Source organism: Stegostoma tigrinum, chromosome 39, assembly GCF_030684315.1.
Source record: "Stegostoma tigrinum isolate sSteTig4 chromosome 39, sSteTig4.hap1, whole genome shotgun sequence".
Classification (NCBI taxonomy): domain Eukaryota; kingdom Metazoa; phylum Chordata; class Chondrichthyes; order Orectolobiformes; family Stegostomatidae; genus Stegostoma; species Stegostoma tigrinum.
This window is the reverse complement of record NC_081392.1, coordinates 14,596,214-14,619,130: the sequence shown is the minus strand read 5'-3', so window position 1 is coordinate 14,619,130 and position 22,917 is coordinate 14,596,214. Positions and strand designations below refer to the sequence as shown.

Here is a 22,917-nt window from a genome sequence, read left to right as displayed (position 1 = left end):
GGTCATTGGATAAACATATGGATGATAATGGAATAGTGTAGGTTAGATGGACTTCAGATTGTTTTCACAGGTTGGTGCAACAGTGAGGGCCGAAGGGGCCTGTACTGCGCTGTAATGTTCTATGTTCTGAACTTCCATTTCTGCAATGCTCGGTATTTTACTTCTCTAAGATCTCCTAACTAAAGAAGCTGCACCCAAGATGGCACTGTTAAGTGGCAAATGTATAAACTTTTTGCTGCACTCATTGAGTATAAGTGGCAATAAACTAAGTCAATTCAGTCTGATTTTGTCCAGTGCTGCCGTAACCCTTTTTCCAAATACTTTGATAGGGAGCCATCTCCATCTCCTCAACGAGCACCAACCACATAAATGGCATCTTATTAAAATGTGATGACGCCTGGCAAGGCATTCGAAAGCATCACCGACTAACTGTGACAAACTCAATTTCTGAGCAAACTCCTCTCAGGCTCTTGTATCAGTGATAATGGGAACTGCAGATGCTGGAGAATCCGAGATAACAAAATGTGAAGCTGGATGGACACAGCAGGCCAAGCAGCATCTCAGGAGCACAAAAGCTGACGTTTCGGGCCTAGACCCTTCATCAGAAAAGGGTCTGATGAAGGGTCTAGGCCCGAAACATCAGCTTTTGTGCTCCTGAGATGCTGCTTGGCCTGTTGTGTTCATCCAGCTTCACACTTTGTTATCCTCTCAGGCTCTGTCAGGAGTGAGGGGGCCTCTTGGTTGGGGGGGGGGTGCGGTGGTGTTGAGGGATGCTGGTGTTGGAAATCTGGAACAGTGGCCCATAGTCCCAGCATGAGGAGTCAGACCAAGATGAGAAGAAATATCTTTGTTCAGAGTTGAGAATCTTTGGGATTCGCTGCCAGAGAGAGAAAACTGTGGGTGCTCTGTCATTGACTACAGAGGTCAGTTGACTTCTTCAGGCTTCGAAGGGAATGAAGGGACATGAGGAGGAAGGTGAAGGGTCAGCTATGAGCTTGTTGAATGACAGAGCAGGCTGGAAGGGACCAAATTGCTTTTCTTCAACCCCCATCTCTTAACAGTTCCTCAATAACCCACACGTGGCTTCTGTTCGTTGGTGAAGTTCCTGAATTATTAGCTCACTGAGGAGGCTGGCTTTCAGTCGCACAGCTCCCCGCAACTTGCAACTTCCCTTTACCGCTCTCTCACTGCATCTGATAACAATAGTGTGTCTGGAGTGTGATGTGCGGCATTGGGGTTTAAAATGAGATAAACAGATACAATCACATTTTAATCAGTATTTAATGTTTACATTCTCGCTGCAAGCAGCCAAGGGAAATTAACTGACACCTGTTTTACCACTGGAATTACAGTTTGGAAACTCCCGATTGTAATTAAGTTAATTATTTATTTACATTACATACACCATATACACAGAATTTCACCTTTGTAATCCAGGCTCACTGCAGCATCTGTTACAACAATTTCCAATTTTTCTCTCTCCTTCCCTCCCTTCGACAGACATTTAAAACCAACGCTCAATGGCACTTGTCAGCTGTGACCACGTACAATGGGAAAATCCCAGGATCAATTTGTAGGAATGTAGGAAACAGAAGCTCAGGTAGGCCATTCGGCCCCTCAAACCTGCTGTGTGTTTCGACTTAAAATGGGTCTAATCTTCAGCTTCAATATCATTTTCCCGCATTATCCCCCATCCCTTGCTGCTTTTAATATCCATTGAGCATATCCAGGATAGAGATCAATGTCTGAACCCCCGTGGCTCTCCAAATATTCAGCAAAGATAATCCTCCTCTGTCATTCCTAATTGCCCTACCCCCCACCCCCATTCTTACATTTAAATAAACCAAAACTCACTCATTACCGGATATGAAAATGGTGAAATCAAAAGGCTAAGATAACACAGCATGGAGCTGGAGGAACACAGCAGGCCAGGCAGCATCAGAAGAGGCAGGAAAGCTGATGTTTTGGGTCGGGACCCTTCTTCAGAATTCTTTTGGCCTGCTGTGTTCCTCCAGCATCTGCAGTTCTTGCTATCTGCGAAATCAAAAGGCTGTTTGGCTCGCAGTCCATTGGCTAGAGTGAGTCTTTTTTGCTTTTTCATTGGCCCAGTGTTTCACAAAGACAGCTGTACTGGCTGATTAAAGATTGGAGAGTTTGGGTGAGTTGGGTGGTGGTGGAGGAGGGAGCGTTGAAGTAGATTCAATCCTAATTGGCAAACCTACACGCTTGACTAACATTACTGCGGCCTCTGTTAAGACACCCCAGGACTCTCTACAGGAATAACACAGATGAAACAGTCGCCATCACTCATACACAGGGCACCTACAGCCTGTTGGAGCTTACAGCTTCCATCTCATAGTCAAACAACACCATGTAGCTCATCTCACTGCCTTAAGTCTACTCTCACTGGACATCCTTCCACAGTATTGATCAGTCTTTGCTTGGATAAAGCAGCATTCAGTTCAATTTGAAATCAACCTTGGCATTATTCTATTATCACACACTGTCCACCTATCTTTTGTGTAACGTTTACTGTCTTTAACTGTAGACTATTGTAATCAACAGTTCTGACGATAATACATCCCCCTGGAGCAGGTGGGACTTGAACCCGGGTCCCCTAGCCCAGGAGGTAGGAACACTACCACTGCGCCACACAGCTTGCCTGCCTTAAGATACAAACCCCATAGAAGTCACTTTGACTGGAAGGTTAATTACAACTTGTTCCTCAGCCATGATTCACTTTGCATGTATTGCACTGATAAAGGTCAAGCACCTGTCAGTGAGTCAATCTCATAGGCGAGCAGTGTTCAGTCAGCATAAAATTCCTTCATGGATCAGGGGCATCTCTGGCAAGGCCAGGATTAGCTGCTGGTCCTCAACAGACTGAATGCCTTGCCAAGCCACTTCGAGAGCAGGTCAGAGTCACACGTAGGCCAGGCTGGGTAAAAAACACAGATTTCCTTTCCTAAAGGATATTGGGGAACCAGTTAGGCTGTCACAACAATTGATGGGGTTTGACGCCTTGACCCCATGAGCCTAAATATTTAGGCCGGTAACAGTCACCACTGTGTCTCCCGCAAAAAGGGAGGGTGTAGAAGCAGACATTGGGGCAAGACAAAGAGTTACCTTCTGCCCAGTAACCAAAGAAAATCTTACAAAAACCTTTTAAGGTAGTGCTATGATCAAGAAACCAACAGAGCATATTCCATTATTTGCTTGTATCTGCACTGGGCACTAACTTCTCTTGTCGCTGACCAAGTTTTATTTACAATTGTGCCAATGCTATTATAAAATGACCCGTACAGGAAGACAAAGCAAAATTGAATAGTAAGCCACGAAAACATTAGGGAAAATTACCAAAAGGCTTGGCTATAGAAGAGGTAGAGACAGAGAGGAAATCCAAGTATCTGAAGGTATGGCCATCAATGGTGAAGGGATTAAATTAGGCATGCTCCAGAGGTTAAAACAGGAGTGCAGAAAAGCCAGAGCTGGAGGAGAAGTCGAGGATAGATGAGGGCACAGAGGGTTTAGAAAACCCATGACAAGGATTTTAAAATCCAGGCACGATGTGACCCGGGAACTGCTTATGATCAGTGGTCGGGGGTGAAGAGAACTTGTACAAGTAATATGATAATTTGGACAAACCCAAGTTAATGGAGAGACGGCTTTCAGAGTGCATGCAGGATCTTCTGAGAGAGGGGAACAGGTCGGACACAGAGGATGAAATATAAAAGGAAGTTGAGAGCAGGATGGCTTTGAAGAGTTCAGGTTTTGAAAAGGGTACGTCAGTTCCTTCGAGCAAAATGGAAAGGATGGAGAGGTTGGCTGGTCCGAGACCTCAATAAGCAGCGTTGGCCACCTTCCGGAACTTTCCACCCACAAACAGGCTCTCCGTTTTACAATCATAGACAAAAGCACTCAGCCCCAGAGGAAATGCTGGGGTCTTTCAATCTGTCACGAAAAATTGTGAACAGAAATGGGGACAATTCTTGAGACCACACAATCAGTTGGAAGTAACAATCCTTAAATGGAGAGAGAGACAGACAGACATTCTTTTTAAAAAAAAAGTTAATTAAGCACTTCACAAATATCAGGTGTTTCTTAACTTTCATTATAAAAGTAAGAAATGGATCTTTTTTGTTCTAAAAATTTAGCAGTGAGTAAAAGGATCCCAAAGCTAGGATCTAAAATTCCGCCATCAATGAACAAAGTGGGCATCTTAAGTACAAGGCATTTTCAAGCTCCACATTCATTTAACCTGTTCACAATTCACCTCATTTTGGCAGAGGGTGAGGATTATGGAAAGGTATGCAGGATGGGAAGTGCTATGTCAGCCTTGTACCCGATAGCCTGGCACCATCTCCTCTCCTTCCCCAGTCAAGCGGGGTGTGTACTGCCTGCTGTTTACCCTGGAATGTCAAGACTTGCACTTCACAGAGACACATCTCTGCCTTCTCCTCCCCTTCAGCGCAGAGGGCACAGTGGTTCAATGGTTAACCCTGCTGCCTCACAGCGCCAGGGAGTCAGGGTCCGATCCCACCCTCGGGTGTCTGTGTGGAGTTTGCACATTCTCCCCGTGTCTGCGTGGGTTTCCTCCCACACGGTCCCAAAGGTGTGCAGGTTAAGGTGGATTGGCCATGCTAAATTACCCCATAGGGATGGCCCGGCTGGATGGGTCAGCCATGGGGTTACGGGTCGGGGGGTGGGGGGTAGTCTGGAGATGAGGCTGTTTGGAGGGTGGGTGTGGCTTGCTCCCACACTGTAGGGATTCCATCATTCAACAAACTTTGAACTAGGAGTCACATCAATGCCAGGATGACCGGGAGCCCAGAGCTCTGATTACAAGGATATCATCCTTGGAACAGCCTGTTCCCTTCACCGCATCCTTGCCTCTTCAACTGGCTTCCGAGTGTATCTGTGACCCAAGGCGAGGGTATGGTGGCTGTGGGCTAACAACTGAATATAAAGGAAGGTCGGGGGGGAATTTCTTGAACACCTCCCCTCACCCCATCTCACATCTTTGGCATGGGATCAGCCCTAGAGGGTAGGGTAGGCTCAATAATCAGCAGGACTTGGGAAGCAGTCACCCTGTTAAGGGGCGAGACCGGAAAAGTGTGGAGGGCAAATCATGTGAAGATGTGGCTGCACCTTAAGAGGTTGGGGATGGATGGGGGAGGGGAGGGAATGGTACAGCGCGCTGTCCTCGCAGCCCACCCCTTTCCTGATAACAACACCAGCACACCCCCTCCCACCCCACCATTTCTGCCATCCCCATCGCCACCTCTCCTTCAACCACCACCCCCCAGACGGTATTCTCTCCGTCAGCGAGCAAGTCACCACTCAGCCCTTGGGTCCTGGCTGCTCGCTAGGCATGGCAATACTGCTGCCCAAGATGGTGGAGAGTTCCTCGCTGCCGTTGCCAAATTCCATGGTCAGAACGTAGCTGTCGAGGTCTCTGTCCGCCTGAGCCATAGGGAGGTCTCCGATAGGTGTCAGAGTGTTGTAGTTGGCGTCGAAGGAGCCGCTGGCGCCATTGGGCTCCTGGCATTTCTGCAGCTCCTCCAACTGGCTGTAAAACCCGTAGCCGGCAGTGTCCAAAGGCTCGTCTTTCATGTAACATTGACTGTACGCGTCAGCCTGCATATCCCCCAGCGCATTGTCAGTGTAGGGAGCGGCGGCTGCATATTCCTCCTGTGTATAGCAGTTCCAGGGCTTGGTCACCGGATTCAAATAGAGCTGATCGTCCTCGTGTTGAAAATTATAACCAACGTCGATGTTAGCCGGATATTGGAAATCTGTAGTGAGGAAAACCGGTCAAAAATCACTGAATCCCTGAATTATTACAGCACAGAAAGAGGCCATTCGGCCCACTATGCCTGCTCTGGTGCTATCCCCCAGCCCCAACATTCTGCCTTTTCATTTATATCCAAATAACTAACCAATACCGTCCTCAATTGAACCTGCCTCCACCATACTCATAGGCACAGCATTCCAGGCCCTGACTGGTCACTGAGTCAAAAAGGTTGCTCACGTCATCCTTGTTTCTTTTGCAAGTGAGGGTGAGAGAGTCATACAGGACAGAAACAGGCCCTTCACTCCAACTCGTCCATGCCGACCTGGTATTGAAGTTAATTTAGTCCCATTTGCCAGCATTTGGGCCAGAAATCCTCCCTATTCATGCACCCATCCAGATGCCTTTTAAATATTGTAATTGTACCAGCCTCCACCATTTCCTCTGGCAGCTCATTCCATACACGCACCACCCTCTGTGTGAAAAATGGGGGTGCAATTGCCTAATGGTATTACCCAGAGAGCAGACAACGTTCTGGGGACCCAGGTTCGAATCTTACAACGGCAGATGGTGGAATTTGAATTCAGCAGCAATCTGGAATTGAGAATCTAATGATGACAGGTAGTACTGAAGAGGTGGGGAAGCTGCAGAAAGATTTAGACAGTTTAGGAGAGTGGTCCAGGAAATGGCTGATGAAATTCAATGTGAGTAAAGGTGAGGTTTTGCACTTTGGAAAAAAGAATACAGGCATGGACTATTTTCTAAACGGTGAGAAAATTCGCAAAGCAAAAGTACAAAGGGACCTGGGAGTGTTGGTCCAGGATTCTCTAAAAGTCAACTTGCAGGTAGAGTCCCTAATTAAGAAAGCGAATGTAATGTTGTCGTTTATCTCAAGAGGGTTGGAATATAAAAGCAGTGATGTGCTTCTGAGGCTTTATAAAGCTCTAGTTAGGCCCCATTTAGAATACTGTGTCCAATTTTGGGTCCCACACCTCAGGAAGGACATACTAGCCCTGGAGTGTGATGGAATGCTCCCCACTTGCCTGGACGGGTGCAGCTCCAACAACACTCAAGAAGCCTAACACCATCGGGGACAAAGGAGCCCCCATTTGATTCCACAAACATCCCACTCTCTCCAACGCTCAGTCGCAGCAGTGTGTACCATCTACAGCGGAGATTTACACGGATGATCCCTGGAATGGTAGGTTTAACGTATGATGAACGGCTAAGGATCCTGGGATTGTACTCATTAGAGTTTAGAAGGCTGAGGGGAGATCTAATAGAAACTTACAAGATAATGTATGGCTCAGAAGGGGTGGACACTAGGAAGTTGTTTCCGTTAGGCGGGGAGACTAGGACCCGTGGGCACAGCCTTAAAATTAGAGGGGGTAAATTTAAAATGGAAATGAGATGACATTTCTTCAGCCAGAGAGTGGTGGGCCTGTGGAATTCATTGCCACGGAGTGCAGTGGAGGCCGGGACGTTGGATGCCTTCAAGGCAGAGATCAACAATTCTTGATCTCAGAAGGAATTAAGGGCTACAGGGAGAATGCAGGAAAGTGGAGTTGAAATGCCCATCAGCCATGATTTAAATGGCGGAGTGGACTTAATGGGCCGAATGGCCTTACTTCCACTCCTATGTCTTATGGTCTTATGACCGTGAATCCATTGTTGATTGTCAGAAAAAAACCCATCTGGTTCATTAATGCCCTTTAGGGAAGGAAATTGCCAACCTTACCTGGTCTGGCCTACGTGTGACTCCAGACCCCCAGCAATGTGGTTGAGTCTTAACTGCCCTCTGGGCAATTAGGGATGGGCAATAAATGCTGCCAAGCCAGAGATGCCCTCATCCATGAATGAGTAAAAAAAAGTTCCCCCTTGGATCCCTTTTAAATCTTTCCCCTTAAACCTATGCCCCTCTAGTTTTGGATTCCCCTACGCTGGGGAAAGGAACTTGCCAATCTACCGCATTCATGCCCCTCAAGATTTATACATTTTTAAAAAATCAAGTAGGGGGACAGTTTCTCCCTATCTTTGCAGCTCCCTCATGATTTTGCAAACTGCTATCAGCCCTCATCTCAGCCATTGTTTCTCTAAGGAGAACAGTTTCAACTACTGCGATCTATCCTCATCGCTGAAGTTTCTCGATTTTTTTTTCCAAGTCAGGATGGCAAGTGTCTCGGAGGGAAGCTTGTAGGGGGATGGTGTTCTCATGTTTCTGCTGCCCTTGTCCTTCTAGATGGAAGTGGTTGCAGGTTTGGAAGGTGCTGTCTGAGGATCTTTGGTGAGCTGCTGCAGTGCATCTTGTAGATGGTACACACTGCTGCGACTTAGCGTCGGTGGTGGAGGGAGTGGGACATTTGTGGAATCAAATGGGGGCTCCTTTATCCCCGATGGTGTCAGGCTTCTTGAGTGTTGTTGGAGCTGCACCCATCCAGGCAAGTGGGGAGCATTCCATCACACTCCTGAAGAATGTTTCTGCTCCTGTATTCAAACCTTCTCACTATGAAGACCAACCATTTCCCTTCCTCACCGCCTAATTTCAGTGGCTGGGGTATGAGGGACACACAGATCTTGTTGCACTCCTGGAACTATTCTTATGAAGCACTTCTGCCTCCAGTGCACTCATATCTTTTCTACTATGTGAGTCCCACAATAATCCATCTCCCTTCCGTTACATAAAAAGCAAAAGAACTGCAGATGCTGTAAATCAGGAACGAAAATAAAAGTTGCTGGAAAAGCTCAGCAAATCTGGCAGCATCTGTGAAGGAGAAAACAGAGTTAATGTTTTAGGTTCGGTGTCCCTTCCTCAGAACTGGGTACTGATTGTTTTGAACAGTGGAAGGACTCACATTTGTTAGTTCTGAGGAAGGGTCACCGGACTCAAAACGTTAGCTCTGTTTATTTCCTTCACAGATGCTGCCAGACCTGCTGAGCTTTTTCAGCAACTTTATTTTTGCCCCTTCAGTTAAAAACTTTTTTTTAAAAGAAATAATTAGAGGGACAAAAGAACACAAAAATCAGAAGCATTTGGGAATTGGGGCTGAGGAGCCTCAGTTAATATGGACAGATTACAGAACCAAACGTCTGCAAAAGCATTTCATTATGACACTGCCACTGGTGGGAATGTACTGAGTACCCATGATAACAGTACTACACTTTCTTCATTGGTCATTGAGATGCCCAGGGATCTAGTGACCCAAAGATCTAGCGGTCACTGTGGCCCAGATTTTCACCATTCTGCAATGCAATTATGAGTCCTTTCACTGTTCAAAAAGGACCAGTACCCGGACGACAAGAATCCCAAATAATTAGCAAAAGAATCAGAGGAGAAGATGAGGGATACTTTTTTTTTAAATGCAGTAAAATAGTTAATGACAATTTGGATCCTCATGCCTGAAAGGGCAATGAAGGAAGATGCAAAACTTTGGAAAAAGATAACTGGATAAATACAGAAACAAAACCAGAAGTTGCTGGAACAGCTCAGCAGGTCTGGCAGCATCTGTGGAGACCGAAACGTTAATTCTGATCTTTTCTTCGCAGATGCTGCCAGACCTGCTGAGCTTTTCCAGCAACTTCTGTTTTTGTTCCTGTTTTACAGCATCCACAGTTCTTTCGGTTTTAATTGGATAAATACTGGAGTATAACTTCTAACTGTAAAAATGTTGGGTTCGTATTTGATAGAGGCAGGCTTTAAAAAGCATAGTGAAACATCACACATCGAGTTTTGACACAAACCAGACTGAATTTCTAGGCTTCAATCCAACCTCTATTGCAGTACATTGTTCAGCGGGGTTTCCTAGCACTTCAGCCCCTGTTGTCACTCTCAGTCAGTTTCGACATCGTGAACACAACTTTATTACACAAGATAGTCTTCATCCAGAGGGTGGTGGCGGTCTGGAATGCTCTGCCTAGGAGGGTATTTGAAGCAGGAAATCTCACACCCTTTAAAAGTTGGATGAGCACTTGAAGTTTCACAACAGTGAAGGCTACGGGCCTCGTACGGGATAGTAGGTGTCGTGCAGGCAGTAGTGTACTTTGGCGGTACAGACTCAAGGGCCTGTACTGTACAATTCTATGATAGAATACTTAATGAATTATGTGTCTGTACGAGATTCAGTTTGCTTATATCATGCGCACATCAAACATTACTCACGATTAAAGTTGCACAAAGACTTCATAAAGGACCTGTCTGTTGACAAAGGGGAAATAAAATGAAGGGCTAGTGGTGAAAGAGTAAGTGAAGTTGGAACAAATTGGACTGTTCTTTTAATGAGCCGGCACTCAAAAGATGGGCTTAATGGCTTCCTTCTGTACCACATGATCTTCCGAATTAAGTCTATTTTCATAACTCCCACTATTGAGTTTAGATTTTGTCGAAAGGGCAGCGAGAGTTTAATGTGTATGCTCTGAGCTCCAGCGAACAGTGCGTCAGCAGCTTGGAGACCTTATTTCTCTCGTTCTTTCCATGGTCCCAGCCAGAGTGTGTCGCTGTCCCTGACTGCCCTCCAGAAGGTGGTACTGAACCACCTTCGTGCACCACTGCAATCCATCTGGAATGAAAACCAAACGGGATCTGTTTGGAAGGAAAGCTGTCTGTCACAGTGGTGACAGCTGAAACTGGCCTCAACACCCTTAGATTGTGGGTGGTGGGGTTGAGGGAAGTGGCAGGGGACCTGCTGACCAATGGGGCCTGAAACTTTGTTTGACGTTGGACAGTCTCTTAGAGTGAAATGTATGGAAAAATCTACATGATGAGAACAGGATTGATCATCATGTCCACAAGCAGTTGTCCCAACGGAAAGGGGTGGTGGGTATGGAGAACTCAGTCCTCCTCTGAGAAGCTGTGGGAAGCAATTAGACACACTGAGGCCGACAGTTGGGCAAGGAACATGGAGCCAATGGAGTTGTGGTGGCTTGGGTCTTTATCGCAGGGGGCTGTCGAGGCTGGGTAGTCAAGTATCCTCAAGGCCGAGCCTGGTTTTCAATCAGGAAGAGAATCGACGGGTAATGGAGAAAAGGCAGGAAGGGGCATGTTGAGGATTTCCAGATCAGCCATGATCTCATGGAATGGGCGAGCAGACTCAATGAGCTGAATGGCCTCATAGAATCCCTAGGATGTGGAAACAGCCCACAGCAACCCTTAGAGCATCCCTTTAACCCAGCTAATCTTCACATCCCTCAGCGCCATGGGTAATTTCACATGGCCAGCCCACACTAACCTGCACATGGTTGGACTGTGGGAGGAAACCCATGGCGACATGGGGAGAATGTGCAGACTCCACACAGACTGTCGTCTGAGGGTGGGATCGAACCCAGGGACCTGGCGCTGTGCGGCAGCAGTGCTAAACAGTGAGGCACCGTGCCACCTTCTGCTGCTGTCTCTTATGGTCTTAACTAACTGAGTGGACCAATTCTTCAATCATCCATCGCCTGGTCTCCCAAACGTCGGTGCAACGAGTCAGCTCTTGGAGTAAACTGGCAGGGGGGAAAACATGGAAGTGACCGACTCGCTCGGTCATTAACTGCTCCGTCACCTCCGTGTCTTTCAACTCACTGTGGTCATTATCATCACATCTGTCCATTTGTAACCCAGGCCATGCCTGCTCCTGGTAACTACCTACCGGGCCCATCTAATCTCTTCCTTCCTCCCTTTGAACCCACGAATTAAGCAATATCCACAATCAAAATTACCTTGATTCTTGATGGTCTGTTTTATCTGCACAGCTGATGGATCTGGCTGAGTAAAACTGGAAGCTGCCAGTGAAACAAATTAAAAAGTACATCTTTAGTCAGGATCAGGAACCTGAACTGTTGACATATTGAACAAAAACAAAGTTGCTGGAAAAGCTCAGCAGGTCTGGCAGCATCTGTGGAGGAGAAAACAGAGTTAACGTTTCGGGTCCGGTGACCCCCTCCTCAGACAGCTATATTTGTTGATACATTGAGTTGCTATTGACACTGCTGTGCTGGCCAATGAGATAGAGACAGTGATGGGATTCGGAGAATAGTGACACCACATCAGCCAATCAGTTGCGAGTGGTGTGTTATGGCTTGTCTTAATTTGCAGAGTTTACAAATAGAACTACACCAAGTCTCCCAATTCCAGTGGGACTATTTTGTAGCAGAATGCAGTGGGTGGAGAGTAATAACACGACGCCAATTCCAGTCTTGAAAGTGAAACCTGATCAATTCAAAAATCCGTAGATGGGAGAGTTTTCAAAGTCACCTCTGCTGCGGCTGGGATTGGTGAGAGCTGGATCTCCAGCCCAGGGACGGGAATCTGGGTTCCCCCACCCCGAGCCTACATCCAATGCTATCAATGGCTTCATTGGGCAACAGGTCAGTTTGTACAACCAGGACGTGGAATCTGGCTGCCAGCCACAACAGCGAAGACCGTTTTGGAGGCTGCTGTTGCATTCGGGAGGAGAGAAAGGAGCTCCTTGACTGGTCAGATCAGCAAAGCTACCATGGGTGCCAAGAAGGAGCTGGATGAACACAGCAGGCCAAGCAGGAAGGCTGACATTTCGGGCCTAGACCTTTCCCAAAACGTCAGCCTTCCTGCTCGTCTGATGCTGCCTGGCCTGCTGTGTTCATCCAACTCCTCCCTTTGTTATCACAGATTCTCCAGCAGCTGCAGTTCCCACTATCTCTGACCCAGTGTTAATTGGCCACTCAGATTTCACATAAGCATAGAATGATAGAGTCATCCAGCACAGAAACAGACCCTTCGGCCCAACCGGTCCATGCTGACCATGATCTCAAACTAAACTAGTCCCACCTGCCGGCTCCTGACCCACTTCCCTCCAAACCTTTCCCATTCGTGTACTTATCCAAATGTCTTTTAAATGTTGTAACTGTACCTGCATCCACCACTTCCTCTGTTCATTCCACACACTCGCTCCTTCTGACATCCCGGGGATTGGTGGGGAGGTGGTTAAAACACAATGGTATAACTCCTTTGGCTGACTAACTTCTGCCCATTCCCCTCACTGCGAGGTAACCACGTTGAAGGTAAAAAAATCACCAGATCTGAGCAATACAGATCGCAGCTAGTAATTGAGGGCTTGCCTGCTGCTTCAGTCCCTATCCCAAATTACCTCCCGAAATCCCACCTCCTTCAGACGCTCCATGAAACCGACTTCTTTGACAAAGCTATTGGTCATCTGATATCTTGCGTGTCGTGGTTAAGAGCCTTGCGCTGAAGGGACGCTTTGCTACATGCGAGGTGCTGTACAAATGCAAGTTCTGTCAAATGAGCTGCGTATCTGGGCAATGTTTGAGTCAAAATTACCTTGATTCTTCAAACGTGTTACTGGTTCTGCTGAAGCTATACTGGAACCTGCGAAACAAAAGAGAAAGTAACTTTAAACAGTGGGATCATAGCTCGTTGTTGGAAAGCAGGTTGATTGAACAGTAGGCTGGTTTGCTCAGCGTCCGTTCTCTTGCCTGGGGGAAAGCCTTCAAGCCAGGAGTTCAGGGGTTCAAGCCCCGCTCCAGCATCTAGAACATAGAACAGCACAGGCCCTTCGGCCCACGATGTTGTGCCGAACTTTTACCCGAAACCTAAGGTCTGTCTAACCTCCACCCCTACCTTACACTATCATCCATATGCCTATCTAATAGTCACATAAATGCCCCTAATGAGGCCGACTCCACTACCCTCTCCAGCAATGCATTCCATGCCCCGACCACTCTCTGAGTAAAGAACCTACCTCTGACATCTCCCCCATATCTACCTCCACCCACTTTAGAACTATGCCCCCTTGTCTTATAGCTACCCCCACCCTAGGAAAACGTCTCTGGCTGTCAACTCTATCTATCCTTCTGATCATTTTGCCCACCTCTATCACGTCAGATCGGAAGGCCGCAAGCTCGGTGGACATTCCGAGGAGCCACCAGCTGCATTCCCAGGATGTCATCCTTTGGAAGATAGACATTAGAGCAAGTTTCCTGGGCGCAACCTTGGATTGTAAAGGCTTCGGTGAAAAACTGGGGTGTTCTCCAGCGTTCTGGCCACGCCCAACCAAAACGCTGGCCATTCACCTGATCTTGACCTGTGTAGGGTCACACTTACCAGCTGAGGGCAAAATGTTTTGATTTGATCAAAAGGCATTCAAGAAGTTCCTTCAAGGAATGTGGACTTGGCCAACAAGGCTGGTATTTGCTGTCCGTCCCTTAATGCCCTTGAACTGGGTAGCATAGCTTGACCTGTTAAGATTCAACCACATTGCTGTGGATCTGCAGTCACGTCTAGGCCACACTGGCTAAGGATGGCAGTTTCCTTCTCCAAAGGACATTAGTGAACCTGAAGGGATTTTCCAACTATCAGCAATAATTTTGTGATCTCCATCATAGAGACAAGCTTGTGCTCCAGTTTCCTCCCACAGTCCAAAGATGTGCAGGTTAGGATGGATTTGCCGTGCTAAATTACACCATAGTGTGCAGGGATGTGGAGGTTAGGGTGGATTGGCCGTGCTAAATTACCGATAATGCCCAGGGATGTGCAGGGTAGGGTGGATTGGCTGTGCTAAATTACCCCATAGTGTCCAGGGAGGTGGAGGTTAAGATGGGTTGGCCGTGCTAAATTATTCCATAGTTTTCAGGGATGTGCAGGCTGGATGGGTTAGCCATGGGGAATGCAGGGTTACAGGGATAGGTTGGGGAGATGGGACTGGGGCAGGATATAAGTGAAGGGTCAATGTAGATTTGATGGGCTGAATGGCCTGCTTCCACACTGTAGGGATTCTGTAAGTGTGGATTTATGAATTAATTAAATTTGAATTCCTTTAGCTGCCTTGGTGGGATTTGAACCCATGTCCCCAAAGCATTAGCGTAGGCCTCTGGATTACCAGGCCCACTGTCCCACTAATTCTGACCTCTAAAAGCTCCTTTTCTTCAAAATTCATAAGATAGGGCAAAACCAGGCTTTATTGCCCATCCCTAATTACCCAGAGAGCAGTTTGAGTGTTAACCACATCGCTGTGGGTCACAGATAGGCCAGGCCAGGCAAGGATAGCAGATTTCCTGCACTTAAAGGACATTAGTGAACTAAATTTTATTCTTACAACAACTGTCAGAGATTGTGTGGTTGGCATTAGGCTAGCTTTCTATTTGCAATGAGTTTTTATTGCATTAAAAGTTTCGCCATCTGGATTTGAACCCAAAATATTAACCTGAGGAGCCTGGATTACTGACCCAGCGACATTAGCACCTCACCACCATCTCATCTCTCTTCATAGCACCTATTCTGTTGGTTATACATCACTGCTGCTCTGTTAAACTCCTCAGTCTCTTCTGCTTCACTGAAGGCACAGGAAGAGTTGAGAAACCACTGATGACATGATTCCAAGATGAACCCATGCATTCAAAAGCAGACATGGACAATTAAAATCCCGCCAGTATCGAACTCTGGACTCACCCATTAAGGTGTTGATTGAAGGGAACTTGATCTTTCTCGAGCATTTACTCCGAACTCCGTAGGCGTCTGTCGGAAAACAACAGAGGGTAATAGCACAGAACGCCTTCCCAGAAACACCTTAAAACATGGCTCATAGCATTTTCACCGCGCCCTTCAGCTCAAAGACTTGACTCCTGTGGCAATCTGGAAGTCACTGTTTAAGAGGGCAGTGGAGGCAAGTTCGGTAATGGCTGCCCAGAGGGCACGGGGACAGGGGATAAACTTAAAACGGGGCCGAAGGGGGCAGGGAACACGAGGGAGTGAATGTCATCCAACAGCTCAACTGAAGAGACAGCACAGGCACAAGGGGTCAAATGGCCTCCTTATGTCTACGCAATTCTACAATTGATTGAAACATTGAAGATGCTGACGAGGCTCGACCAGGTACGTGTGAAGAGGATATTTCCTTTTGTAGGAGCAGTTTAAAAATAAGGGATTGCCCATTTTGGACAAAGAGAAGGACATTATTTTTTCTTTCTTAACAAGGATTACAGACCTTTGGAACTCACTTCTTGAAAAGCTGGTGGACAAAGAGCTTTTGAACCTTTTAAAGGAGGCAGAGGATCAATTGTTTCTAAGTGGACAATAGTGATTGGGGGGTGGGTGGGGCTGTGGACCTGAGGTCACAATCAAATCCACCACGGTCTTATTGAATGGTGCAGCAGGCCCAAAGGGCTGAATGGCCTGCCCCTAACTTGGTCACGTTCAGCTGATGCGCAGGGGCTAAGCACATCAGTGTCAACCGAAAGCTGCATCGCCATCCTACCCCATTAGGTGGTCAGGAGCAAAAACAGAAGTTGCTGGGAATGCTCAGAAGGTCTGGCAGCATCTGTGAAGGTGGGGGGTGAACAGAGTTAATGTTTCGGGTCCGGTGACCCTTCCTCACAACTGGTCCTGAAACGCTAACTCTGTTCTCCCCCCGGTTCACAGGTGCTGCCAGATCTGCTGAGCTTTTCCAGCAACTTCTGTTTTTATTCCTGATTTGCAGCGTCCGCAGTTCTTGCAGGTTTTTAGGTCCCATTAGGCAGTCTCGTGGTGCAATGGGTGGTGTCCCTGTGTCTCAGAAAGGGGTTCGAGTCGCACTCTGGGCCTCGCTGGCCCTGGCAGTATGCGATATTGTTAATCAGTCCGCCAACCCTCCCGGCCACTGCGCAACAGGGGAGAGAAAGTAAACGTGGGAGGAGATACGAAACATAAAATTCTAAACCACCCCCACCCCTCCTTGACCCAACACCTGGGGAGTGCGACAGTCCGTTCCGGTGCATTACCGTTTAGTTTTGGGAGGTAACGGAACTCGAATGACTCGCTGTATTCCTTGTCTGACGGGCGGTACAGCTGCAGCTTCACCGTGACGGGCTCCTGGATATCGATGTCGCAGTATGGCGGTGTTTTGAACACGATGGCAATCTGCCGGTGAACATCAGTCTGAGAGAAGACCCCCTTCGCCTCCCAGCTGCCTCTCGAGAAGACAACCGCGATGTCCTCTGCACGAGGAGGAGAAGATTCTTCAATAGACACGCTTCCTCGCCTCCCTACAGCGTCCACAGTTGACCTCCTCCACTTCTCTCCTGCAAATCACCCCCCCTCCCCGCCAACCACCCAACATTTTCAAACAAAACTTCGGGTCAGAGATAACGCAGTGCGGAGCTGGAGGAACACAGCAGGCCCGTCAGCATCAGAGCTGCACAACGTTGACATTTCGGGTCGGGACCCTTCTTCAGAAATGGGGGAGAGGGATGGGAGCTCAGAAATAAATAGAGGGAGAAGGGATGGGGCTGGGGAAGGTAGGTGGGATGGTGATAGGTGAGTGCAGTTAGGGAGTGGTGGGGATTGGTCAGTGAGGTGAGGGGAGCAGATAGGTGGGAGAGAAGCTTAGGGTCACTCAAGGTTTAGTCAAACTATCTCCCCTGGTATTGTTAAAAAGAATTACATTGGGCCAGTACAGAGAACCTGGTGGTGAGCCAGGGAAGGCAGTATGTTAGCCCAATATTTAAGAAGGGAGAGAGGTGAAGGTAGTGGAGATCTGTGGGCATGTTTGTTGACTTGTTGACATTGGTAGTACAGAAAATGTTAGAGCATGTTATAAATAGCTTCTCAAAAAGCCTGGTAAAATTGGACACAGTTAACATGGACTTCCTAAATCGGGGAATCCTGTTTAATAAACTTGCTGGCGTTTTTTTGAGGATGTCACTTGCAGCATTAACAAGGGAGACCTGGAGGACGTGGTGTATTGGGATTTGCAGAAGGCTTTTGAGAAGACTCCACACAGGAGGTCAGATAAATAAATTGAGACCACGTGGGATTGGAAAAATATGGATTGAGAATTGGTAAAGTGACAGAAAGCAGAGAGTTGGAATAAATAGGAAAAAGGATCATTCTCACGATGGTGCGTTGTTACTAGTGGTGTGCCACAAGAATAAGAGTTAGGTCCACAACTATTCACAATAATGTATGAATGATCTGGAGGCCAATTTCCAAATTTGCCTATGATACCAAACTGGGTGGGAGTTGTAAACAGGATGCATGGAGGCTTCAGAGGACTTGGGCAGGCTAAATAAAAGGGCTAGAATGTGGGAGACAGATTATCGCGTGAACAACTTACTCATTTTGGTAGAAAAAAGGCTGAAAAGGCAGAATATTTCTTGCGTGAGGAGGGAGGTGTTGGGACTTGTGACTGTCAAAAAGGGACCTGGGTGTCCTTGTTCATGAGTCATGTTAATGCCAACTAATAATGCCAGTTATTGTTCATGCAGGCACACAGAAAGGCAAACTGAAGCAGGGTCCCAACCCGACACATCAAGCTTTCCTGCTCCTCTGATGCTGCTTGGCCTGCTGTGTTCATCCAGCTCCACACTTTGTTATCTCAGATTCTCCAGCATCAGCAGTTCCTACTATCTCAAGGCAAACTGTAGATTGGCTGTCATAATTGCAAGAGGATTTAAGTAAAGCTGTTTCCCTGCAATTGTATTGAGGCTAGGAGAGACCATGCTTGGGATATTGTGCATAATTATGGTCTCCTTCTCAGAGGAAAAATGGAGACCAGTGGAGGCTCATCAGATTAATCCCTAAATGTCGGGGTTGTTTTCTCAGGAGAGGTTGAGGAAATTAGACCTCTACTCCCTAGAGTTTCAAAGAATAAGGGCTGACCTAATTAATACAAAAATTCTTACAGAGCATGACAAGTTGAACATAGATGATATGTACCCTCCAAAGAAAAGAGAACATCATCTCAGCATTGGGGATAGGTCATTGAAGATTGAGATGAGGAGGAATTTCTTCACCCAGAGGATGGTGAATCCTTTGAAATCCTTTACCCCAACCTCAAGACAGGATTTAAAACGTTTCCGGAGATTAAAAATTATGAGATATGGGGGCAGCATGGGAAATCGGCATTGAGGTAGATATCAGCTTTTACCTAATTGAATGGAAGAGCAGGCTTGATGGGCTGAATGGCCTATTTTTGTTCCAGTATTTCTGCAACAAGGTTGGGGGAGGTGGGAGGGTATTAAAATAAGAGCCAGTCCATTCCTGGATGGTATCAAGAGACATTTCTTCACATGAAGAGATGAAAATTTGGAACGCTCTCCCCCAAACAGCTGTTGAGGCTGCTGGGTGGGGGTCAAAGAGATCAGTAGACTTTTTTGGGGGGAGACTAGTTAACTCAGCCACATTAGGGGCATTTAAACAGTCCTTGGATAAGCGTATGGACGATGATGGGATAGTGTAGGAGGATTGGTTTAGATTAGTTCACAGGTCGGCGCAACATCTAGGGCCGAAGGGCCTGTTCTGCGCTGAATTGTTCTATGTTAATGGAACCAAAACAGAAGGAGTTAAGATATAAGCATTAATAGAAATTTCCGGAAAAGGTCAGCAGGTCAAGCAGCATCTCGGGCAGGAAAGAAATCAGAATCACCCTTTCTCAGAACTCAGCTTTTCCAGCAACTTCTATCACCCTTCCTCAGAAGTCAGCTTTTGCAGCAATTTCTGCTTTTTATTGAGTTAAGACACAGATTGGCTAGGATTTAACTGAATGAACAGCTTCAAGGAGCTGAGTGGTCCCCTGTCCTTATGAGAATTTAATCTCTGTATAACCCTGCTGCCCATCTCCAAACTCACACCAAGTCCTGTTCCTCTATTACCCCAGAAACGGATGATTACACTGGCACCCGGTAAGCGATGACGTGATTTCAGACCCTTCCATCCCCTTGCCCTGCTCCTTATCACTCATCTACTGCAACCCTGAAATCTTTAGAGATACCTGTGCTCTTCCAAATCCAGTCTCCTTCAGGACAGCAGCATTTATGACTGTTTCTTCAGCTTCCTGAACCCCTAGGTGTGGAATTCCCTTCCTAAACCTCTGTTTCACCTGCCTCCCCGCTTTGACTAAGCTTTTGGACCCTATCCTAATATCTCTCATATTACTTGGTGTCATATTTTATTTTCTCTATAATGCCTGTCTGTGAAGCTCTTTAAAATGTTTTAATTCAGTGAAGGTGTCTCGCAAGTACGAAGTTGTTGCTTTATCTGAAAAATTACATGCAGATATTACGGCCACAGTTGCAAATAAAACAGTTATAGCTTCCTCACACCAGCGATGCTGTGAAACTCTGAATATTCTCAGAACCACTAATCTGACTGTGCCTGTCGTCTAATGTCTGCTGTCAGCGTGTTACCAAAGATGTCGAAAACAGTAAATGCAAAAGACAAATGCTGGCTATTGGAGATAAAGACTGGGAGGGCGAAACTCAATGGGTCAGGCAGCGTTTGCAGGGAGTCAAATGGAGTTAACGTTTCGGGGTCAATGGCCTCTCACAGGGCGAATGCAAATACCTTTCTGCACCTTGTCACACAGGAGAAACAGCTCCTCCCCTCCTGTGCAAACCCCGTTGTCTTTGTTCAAGCGACAGATACGCAGCTCCGAGGTGTTCGTCGCCTCTAGAATTGAAATATTGAGCTTTGTGAGTTCAACGTTAGGATCAAAATCTCTGCTTCCCCAATTATTTTACATTCCCGATGTTAATCACGCCACTATTGGTGGCCGTGACATAAGAATACCTGGGCCCTAAGCCCTGATGTTCTCTACTTAAACCCCCCCCACCTTTCAGCTAGTCCCTTAAATCTACCTTTTCCTTCAGTCATTCACAGGATGAGGGCATTGCTGGCTAAGCGGCTTTTATGGCCCATCCCTAATTGCCCAGAGGGCAGTTAAGAGTCAACCACATTGCTGTGGGTCTGAAGTCACATGTAGGCCTGACCAGGTAAGGATGGCAGTCCCCTTCCCTAAAGGACATTAGTGATCCAGGTGGTTTCTTTCCTGACAATTCACAATGGATTTGCAGTCATCATTAGACTCTTAATTCCAGATATTTACTGAATTCAATTTCCACCATCTGCTGTGGTGGGATTCAAATCCGGGTCCTCAGAACATTATCTGGATTTCTGGAGTAACAGTCCAGCGATAATACCACAAGGCCATTGCCTCCCGTCAAGCATGCAATTGGTCTTCCATTCTCAGATTTCACTGTCAGATTTTCCTTGCTAACACTCCAATGAGCGGCCTTGAGATATTTTATTTTAGGGATGCTGTACAAACGAACGAGAAATTGCTTTTGGAAGCAAACTCTACAGTATTGCTGCACCCCAGGAAATCTGCAACCTCGCAGATATCTAGTCGGCATGGATGAGTTGGGCCGAAGGGTCTGTTTCTGCATTGTACATCTCTATGACTCTGAATTCCGAAACACCGAGTGACTATTTGCCAAAACAGAAGGCACTGGATTTGAGTTCCAGGCCAGGGACATGACTCGACCGCAAAGTCCAGACTGACATTCCCAGTGTTGCATTGTCTGAGGTGCAGCCTTTTGGGGGGGATGCGACTTTAACAATGAGCACCTCCCTAATCGGCCCTCGCTAGTGACAGCAAATTATCTCATGGCAGCTCGTCTACAATCAATCACTAATTAATCTCCTTCTTGTTTGTGTGCTGTGTAACATGGCCTGCCCAGTTGGAGCTCATCACCTGAGCCTTTGGAAAACATACCCCAGTGGGCTTTGCAATGTAAACGTCTAATTGGCTGCATGGGTAGTTGTTGATGGTGGTTAATAGTTAAACAGAAACAGAAAAGTCACGGTGATTTGGTGGTGGGAAAATCGTTCGGTTGGGTGAGGCAACACCTCCAGGTATTAAAACAAACTGGTTGACCCAGATTCCCAGGTATCCTTGAAGACAGAGCATGTCCATTGATACTCTTGATGTCTTCAGAGAAGTCAAGTTGTAGAGTACATTACTTCCCCTTCCTGCCCCGCCTACCCCTCCTTCACCTTCTGACAGTTAGCATTGTTCTTAGTGGGCTTGGCATTTCAATAACCAATTGGCCACTTGGGTGATTTACTCATTAATTAAAGGATTAAAACGTCACAGGGATTTGGTAATGGGGACAGAAAAAAAAAGTTCAGTTCTCTGCAACGGCACTTCTGGAGAAAACAAAACTAGGGTGTCTCAGTGGTTAGCACTGCTGCTTCACAGCACCAGGGACCCGGGTTCGATTCCACCCTCGGGTGACTGTCTGTGTGCACAGTTTGAACATTCTCCCTGTGGCTGCGTGGATTTGCTCCAGTTTCCTCCCACAGTCCCAAAGATGTGCAGGTTAGGGTGGATTGGCTGTGCTATGGTGTCCAGGGATGTGTGGGTTAGTCATGGAAAATGCAGGGCTGTATGGTGGGGGTTGGGTCTGGGTGGGATGCTCTTTGTAGGAGTGGTGTGGACTTGATGGGCCAAATGGCCTGCTTCCCACTGTAGGGATTCTATGAGCTGTCTACCCTGGGCTGGACTAGCCCTAGTACACCATGGGTAGAGGTTGCATTTTGGTGTTCACCAAGAAATGATGTTCCTTTCTATATTATGCAGCACTTAACCCATAGCCTCCCATGCCACGGTATCACAAGTACACATTTAAACACTTCTTAAATGCTGTACTGCTCTTTTTGTTCATGTTTGGCAGAGGTAGATAGAGGCATCAGTAACGAGGGAGTCAAGTCTCATCAGGGGCAGGTGGGAATGTGGAACTGTGGCCACAAACATACCAGCCATGGTGTTATTGAATGGTGGAGCAGACTTGAAAGGCTGAATGGCCTACTCCAGCTCTGAATTCTTAACTTTGTGTGGGAAGGAAAAGAGATGGAGTGGTGTGACGGTGGACAGAGGGAGCTTGCCAGCTTACAAAGCCAAAAAAGGCCTGTGTACTTTTGTCATAGATTGGATCCGATAGGACGGGGGCCAGGGCCAAATTCGTCTCTTGGATAAAGGCCTGGAAGCACAGCCGAACCACATTCATGTCGACATCTTCTGAACACCTCGCAGAGTCACCGACTGTAAAGGAAACGGGAAACTGTCAGCCATCGGACATTACCAGCAAACCCCACCCACTCCCCTCTCTCCCCCACAACCAACGGCCCTCTCTGATCTCAGCAAACCCCCCGAAGCCCTAACCAAGCTCTGAATTACAGCAAAAGCAGTGCTTGTTGCACAGATTCGGGACAGGCCAGCCCTTGGGCCTAAGTACAAACCCCTTATGCAGAGGTGCCTCACGAATGAGTGTCCCTCTGCGGGTGGACAAGGTCAATAAATGATCGCCCAGCTTGGCATGGATTAGGGATTTGCAAACAA

At 47.0% G+C, this 22,917-nt stretch overlaps 1 protein-coding gene across 3 annotated transcripts in view; it reads right to left on the bottom strand.

Moving 5' to 3' along the window:
• Window positions 1–1,285: 1,285 nt before the first annotated feature.
• The window catches only part of LOC125447738 (transcription factor RelB homolog), a 55,848-nt gene continuing 34,216 nt past the window's right edge, over window positions 1,286–22,917 (bottom strand). For all 3 annotated transcript variants that reach the window (XM_048522401.2, XM_048522402.2, XM_059640879.1), the window contains exons 6-12: window positions 22,495–22,620; window positions 20,082–20,186; window positions 16,520–16,735; window positions 15,213–15,278; window positions 13,086–13,133; window positions 11,486–11,548; window positions 1,286–5,795 (exon numbers count right to left, since the gene is read on the bottom strand). In XM_048522401.2, coding sequence (XP_048378358.2) covers window positions 5,341–5,795; window positions 11,486–11,548; window positions 13,086–13,133; window positions 15,213–15,278; window positions 16,520–16,735; window positions 20,082–20,186; window positions 22,495–22,620 — 1,079 coding nt within the window. In that variant the 3' untranslated portion in view covers window positions 1,286–5,340. The remainder of the gene's footprint in view (window positions 5,796–11,485; window positions 11,549–13,085; window positions 13,134–15,212; window positions 15,279–16,519; window positions 16,736–20,081; window positions 20,187–22,494; window positions 22,621–22,917) is intronic.